At 45.2% G+C, this 6,728-nt stretch overlaps 1 protein-coding gene across 1 annotated transcript in view; it reads left to right on the plus strand.

Moving 5' to 3' along the window:
* Window positions 1-335: 335 nt before the first annotated feature.
* The window catches only part of MEGF9 (multiple EGF like domains 9), a gene marked incomplete at its 5' end in the record, with an annotated part of 19,785 nt that continues 13,392 nt past the window's right edge, over window positions 336-6,728 (plus strand). Inside the window, 2 exons of the mRNA XM_083374872.1 lie at window positions 336-363; window positions 5,417-5,615. Of these exons, the coding sequence (XP_083230998.1) occupies window positions 336-363; window positions 5,417-5,615 (227 nt within the window). The remainder of the gene's footprint in view (window positions 364-5,416; window positions 5,616-6,728) is intronic.

Raw genomic sequence — 6,728 nt, forward strand, 5'->3', positions numbered from 1 at the left:
TCTGATCTGAAGTATGTTTTCTGGGCATTTTCTTCTCCACCCTTTGTCTCTTGCCTTCTTCAGCCTTGATTTTTTTTTTGTTTGGGTACGTGTTTGTGACTGCTTGACAACCCAACACATTCTGACATTTGTAAATTCCCTTTGGTGTCAGTCTGATTTGTGGGGTCCCCCCTCCCCTGCCTCACCTTTTCAACACTTGTCTTTTTTTTTTTTGCCAAGAGCAGGGGAAAAAACCCCCACATAATAGTAAAAATGAGCTCCTTAGGGGGAGGCGGGGGGGGGGGGGCAGAGAAAGAAAAGGAAGCCACAATTGCAGGAAGACAACCAAGCCTGTCATGGCTACTTACATCTCAGGAGGAGAAGGTGAGGATGAAAAGGAAAAAAACTGGAAAAAATGTACTTAAACTTTATAAACGGGGATTGTTCAAAGTTCTGATCCAGCGTTTGGGGGAAAGAGACACGTTTGCAAGGCCTTTACAAGATCAGCAGTCTTCTGTTCCACCCAATGGATGCCAAACGTTTATTTTCTCGGCAGACGCGTCTGAGTGGAAGCGGGCAAAACCAGTTATTTCACCTTGCAAAGTTGACGTGGCTTGTGTCCTCCCGATGCGACAATGAAGGATTGTTGTACTTTGGAAAAAGTACAAAGAAAAGCAACTAAGATGATAAAAAGGCCCGGAGACTAAAACCTATGAAGAAAGGCTGCAGGATTTGGGAATGGCCAGTCGAAAGAAATGAAGGACTGGGGAAGGGGGGGGGACAGGATAGCAGGATTCCAGTGTTTGAGGGGCTGCCACAACAAAGAGGAGGGGGATCAATTTATTCTCCAAAGCACCAGAAGGCAGGACAAGAAACAATGGATGGAAACTAATCAAGGAGAGAAGCAACCTGGAATTAAGGAGAAACTTCCTAACAGGGAGGACGATTAGCTGTGGGCACTCCATCGCTGGAGGCTTTTAAGAAGAGGCTAGACAGTCACTTGTCTGAGATGGTATAGCTTCTTCTGCTTAAGCGGAGGACTGGACTAGAAGACCTCCAAGGCCCCTTCCAGATTCTAGTCTAGTCTAGTCTAGTCTAGTCCAGCCCAGCCCAGCCCAGCCTACTCTACTCTACTCTACTCTAATTCTATTCTATTCTATTCTATTCTATTCTATTCTATTCTATTCTATTCTATTCTATTCTATTCTATTCTATTCTATTCTATTCTATTCCTTTCAAATTCTATTCTATTCTATTCTATTCTATTCTATTCTATTCTATTCTATTCTATTCTATTCTATTCTATTCTATTCTATTCTATTCTATTCTATTCTATTCTATTCTATTCTATTCTATTCTATTCCTTTCAACTTCTATTCTATTCTATTCTATTCTATTCTATTCTATTCTATTCTATTCTATTCTATTCTATTCTATTCCTATAGAGCCATTTATTTCCTTTTTGGGGGGGCGCCCCCCCCGGCTCAGTCCTTCCCTTGTCCACCTTCTCTTGACGGTACATCACAATTCAAACAGAACGTCCAAGCAAAATGCAGCCAATCCTTGACTTACACTCATTTAGTGCCCGTTTGAAGTGACGACGGCGCCGGAAAAAAGGCACTTACGACCCGTTTTTCACACTTACGACCGTTGCAGCATCCTCCACGGCCACCGGATCAAAATTGGCGAGTGGCTCGGGTTTACGGTGTGTTGGTTCCACGCGGTTTCCCCTTTTTGCGGCCTTTTGACCAGCAAAGCCAATGGGGAGGCCAAAACCGGGTTACTAATTTGACGGGTCTCAGCAACGGTGGCACGGAAAGGACGCCAAATGGGGCAAAAGCTCGACAAAGCCTAACAGGTGTCTCGCCGAGCCACGGAAATTTGGTGATCAACCGTAGTCGTACGCGGAGGACTGCCCGTATTTAAACCTGACCCGTTACTCTATTCTATTCTATTCTATTCTATTCTATTCTATTCTATTCTATTCTATTCTATTCTATTCTATTCTATTCTATTCTATTCTATTCTATATTCTCTATTCTATTCTATTCTATTATTCTATTCTATTCTATTCTATTCTATTCTATTCTATTCCTATTCTATTCTATTCTATATTCTCTATTCTATTCTATTCTATTCTATTCTATTCTATTCTATTCTAAGAAAGAATGACGTGGCGTTGCTGTTAGTAGATCATGTGTCAATGCTGAGGCTGCGGTGCTGTGGGCATAATTAGAATTTTGATGCCCATCTAAGCCCTGTCTTTGGCTTTCCAAAAGCCGGTGTGAATCAGCCAGTGTTGCGTTGTGCAGAGGGCATCAAAGAATATTATTTTGGCTTCATGTAGTGAGCCAGACTTGCATAACTAGCTTTTCCTGTCCTGGGGTTTGCTTAGGGATTTTCAAATGATGAACATGATAGATTTAAAAAGAGACAAAGGGGAAATATAAATATATTAGTTGGCTAGTTGGAAAAAAACAACAAAAAGATGCGGAAACCCGGTGGTTGGGTTGTAGGGAGATTTCAGCTGAAAGGACACAGGAAGCAGGCATCCTAAGTGATTGATTTTTAGGTGGACCTTCATGGTGGATTCCTTTCCCTCTCAGAAAAAAGCCAGAATAGGACAACTCACTTAGGGACAACTCTTAGGGACAACTCTTGGGAGAACCGTATCACACCTCTGGAGATTCTCAGTCATCCAAGTGATGGTCATCCCAAAGGTGCTTTTTCAAGAGGGAACTGGACTTCCTTTGTTTTTCCTTGGAAGAAGTTTCACTTCTCATCCAAGAAGCTTCTTCAGCTCTGACTGGAGGGTGGGGAGTGGAAGGATTTATTAGCTCCAAGTGGCCTCAAGGACTCTCAGAAAGAGTGCCAATAAGCAGACGATTGCAAGGAATGTAAATCCTTCCATTCCTCACCGTCCAGTCAGAGCTGAAGAAGCTTCTTGGATGAGAAGCAAAATGCCTTCAAAGAAAAACAAGACATTCCAGTTGACTCTTGAAGAAGCACCCTTTGGGACAATCATATCTTCCCGCTTTCAAAGAAAGGTGAACCGTGTCACCAAAAATGCTAGTTGCTCGGTATGATCTAGTTTAGTCTCGGGCAAAAAATCTTGAAGGGAGTCAAGCTATTCTCCAAAGCACCTGAAAGCAGGACAAGAAGCAATGGATGGAAACTAGTCAAGGAGAGAAGCAACCTGGAACTAAGGAGAAACTTCCTGACAGTGAGGACAATTAACCAGTGGAACAACCTGCCTCCAGAAGTGGTGAATGCTCCAACACTGGAAGTTTTTAAGAAGAGACTGGCCAGCCACTTGTCTGCAATGGTATAGGGTTTCCTGCCTGAGCAGGTTGGACTAGATGACCTCCAAGGTCCCTTCCAACTACTACTTCTTCTTCTTCTTCTTCTTCTTCTTCTTCTTCTTCTTCTTCTTCTTCTTCTTCTTCTTCTTCTTCTTCTTCTTCTTCTTCTTCTTCTTATTATTATTATTATTATTATTATTATTATTATTATTATTATTATTATTCTAATTGGGTCTCTTGATGGACATCCTGTGTGTCATTCTTGGACATGGTTGCTATCTGGTTTTTGCTGATCGGGTGCAACTTTGGAAAACAATGAGGGCTCTTTTTGAGCAGGCATTGGAGGGGATCAATGGATCAACCTGTTTTTATTCTGCCATGGATCAGCCCTCCAAAGCTGAGTTTTGCTGGTGCTCTTGAATAATGCTGGATCAACGCCTTCCTGGCAGTTGGCTGGAGGCATGCCTCTGACGTGCGCCCACTGGATCAGATAATCCTCTCGCAAGGCCAAAAAGGGAAAGTCTGACTGCACATCATCTAAAGTGCTTCAGATGCTTCTTTCCGGCAAGCTTTGGAGGCCACCACTGGCCCTGAGTCACGTGGGAGCTAGCTGAGGACCTTTCCTGTGGGGAACCTTTTGCAAGGCCGCTGAGTCTAATGCTGTTTCCACCTGGGTTGGTGGCCTACTGCAAACCAGAGTGGGCCATCTGTCACAGAGATAGGAAAACTCTGTGTGTTAAAACTCAAAGCTCATGTTGTAGGGAGGACTGTGGTTCAGTTGACGCATTGACCTGAGACGCTGCAGAAATGTTGTCACCAGTAATGTGGGTCTTCCTGGTCTAGTCTTGGATCCCAATCCAAACACGTGACTCAAGAGAATTGAATGTCTATGGAGATCCTCCGTCATCCAGGTCATGGTTGTCCCAAAGATGCTTCTTCACGAAGCAACTGGACTTCCTTGTTTTTCTTCGAAGACGTTTCGCTTCTCACCCAGAAAGCTTGGATGAAGAGAGCTGAACAAGCTTCTTGGATGAGAAGGGAAACATCTTCAAAGGAAAACAAAGAAAGTCCAGTCGCCTCTTGAAAAAGCACCTTGGGGATTCTAGAGAATCCGTCCTGCTATCTCATCTTCTCAATATTTTAGCTTCCCAACAACTTTGTGTCGGAGTTCTAACTTGGAGATGCCAATAGGTCCAAGATCAGCCAAGGAACTAGGCCAGAGCAGGTGCTTGCCTCAAAGCAAGTATGTCTGTAGACATTAAAGATGACATTAACTTTAGGGAGAGGTGCTATATCTCAACAGGTGTGGTCTACTTGTGGTTTCTGGATTGGAAATGGGAAGTTCAAAGCCACCAAGCGAAGCCTCAGAGTATGTTGCGAAAATAAAAATAGGGCTGATGGTCATACACATCAGATCTTGACGCTTTAAGTCAGGGGTCTTCAAACTTGGCCCTTTTATTTTTTTATTTATTTTATTTTAATCCCATTTATATCCCGCCCTTCTCCGAAGACTCAGGGCGGCTTACAATTTAAGCACAAACCAATGTGCTTAGCAATAGCCTTCATTCTGTGTATATGCCTGCTTTATTAGGGCTTTCGGGGGGGCGCCCCAAGCGGCATTTTTTACAAAGTCAGCTTAATTGCCCCCAACAATCTGGGTCCTCATTTTACCTACCTCGGAAGGATGGAAGGCTGAGTCAACCTTGAGCCTGGTGGGACTCGAACCTGCACTGATTGCAGGCAGCTGGTGTTACTTAAGGAGGCATTAGCCCACTGCTCCACCAAGGCTCCTTTTATGACTTGTGGACTTCAACGGCCAGAATTCCTCAGCCAGGAATTCTGGCTGTTGAAGTCCACAAGTCATAAAAGGGCCACGTTTGAAGACCCCCTGCTTTAAGTCATCTCATTAATTTGATTCAGACCTCTGCTTGGGAGATTTGATCGAATTGCTGTTCTTTGTATTGGCTTTCTGAACGGAAGCATTCTACCTTCTCCAGATTGGTGTCTGAGGCAAGGCATGTTGTCCACAAGGACTCAACTGTAGACAAAAAAGGGAGATAAGATTCTCCTCTTTACTATCAGCATGTCATTAACGTCAGCTTTCTTTTCCCTTTGCCTTTTCACTCCTCTTGCAGAAGTCTTTTGTAACTGCAGCTCCATCGGAAGCACAAGTCTGGGCGAGTGTAACACCACGGGTCACTGTCCCTGCCACCCAGGTTATACGGGGCCCTCCTGTGACAGGTGCGAAGATGGCTACTATCTCAGTCAACCTCACAAGCGTTGCCTTCCTTGCGAGTGTCACCTGGAGGACTCCACCTCTTCGTCCTGCGACATGTAAGGAGATCCCCTTCAAAATCCTTGCTCCTCCGCTTTTGTTGTGTTGGCAATTGTCATTTTGCACTGTGGGATGGGCCCATTCCTGAGTCTTGTCATCTGACATGGGTGGCAATCCAGGGTCCTCACAGATTGCCTAGTTTTGTGGCTGTGAAATGCCTGAAGGCCATCGCATCAGGGATGAATGGAGTTCACTGGCCTGTTTTGTTTTGCTGGGGTCCTTGGGGCTCTCGGAGCTTGGTGGCTTCCTTGTAGACGTTTCATGACCCAGCTAGGTAACATCATCAGAACTAGAAGGAAATGGTGTTTATGGAGAGGAGGAGGACTGTGGGGTCCTTGGTGGTCTCTGAGCTTGGTGGTTTCCTTGCAGACATTTCATTACCCATCTAGGTAGCATCATCAGTGCTAGAAGGGAGTGGGATTTGTTCTCTGTTAGAAGGGAATGATGTTTGTGGAGAGGAGGAGGAGGAGGAGGAGGAGGAGGAGGAGGAGGAAGAGAAAAGGAGGAGGAGGAGGAGGTGGGGGAAAAAGATGGCTGTGGGGTCCTTGGTGCTTTCTGAGCTGGGTTATTTTCTTGCAGATGTTTCATTGCCCAACTAGGTAACATCATCAGTGCTAGAAGGGAGTTGGGTTTGTGGAGAGGAGGAGGAGGAGGAGGAGGAGAAGGTGAAGAGGAGGAGGAGGAGGAGGAGGAGGAGGAGGAGGAGGAGGAGGAGGAGGAGAACTGTGGGGTTTCTGGTGCTCTCTGAGCTTGCTTGTTTTCTTGCAGACATTTCATGACCCAACTAGGTAACATCATCAGTGCTAGAAGGGAGAGGGGTTTGCAGAGAGGAGGAGGAGAAGGAGAAGGAGAAGAAGAAGAAGAGGAGGAGGTGGTGGTGGTGGTGGAGGAGGAGGAGAACTGTGGGGTCCTTGGTGCTCTCTGAGATTGATGGTTTTCTTGCAGACATTTCATGACCCAACTAGGTAACATCATCAGTGCTAGAAGGGACTGGGCTTCCTTTGCTCTCTGTTTATGTACTAGTAGCTTTCCTGCCATGGAGGTGGGTGTGGTTTTGGTGGGGGTCCACTGGGTTTTCAGGGGTGTCTTTTAGGGTGACAGTCTCCCCTCCC

The sequence above is a fragment of the Vipera ursinii genome, assembly GCF_947247035.1.
Source record: "Vipera ursinii genome assembly, chromosome: 16".
In the NCBI taxonomy this organism is placed as follows: domain Eukaryota; kingdom Metazoa; phylum Chordata; class Lepidosauria; order Squamata; family Viperidae; genus Vipera; species Vipera ursinii.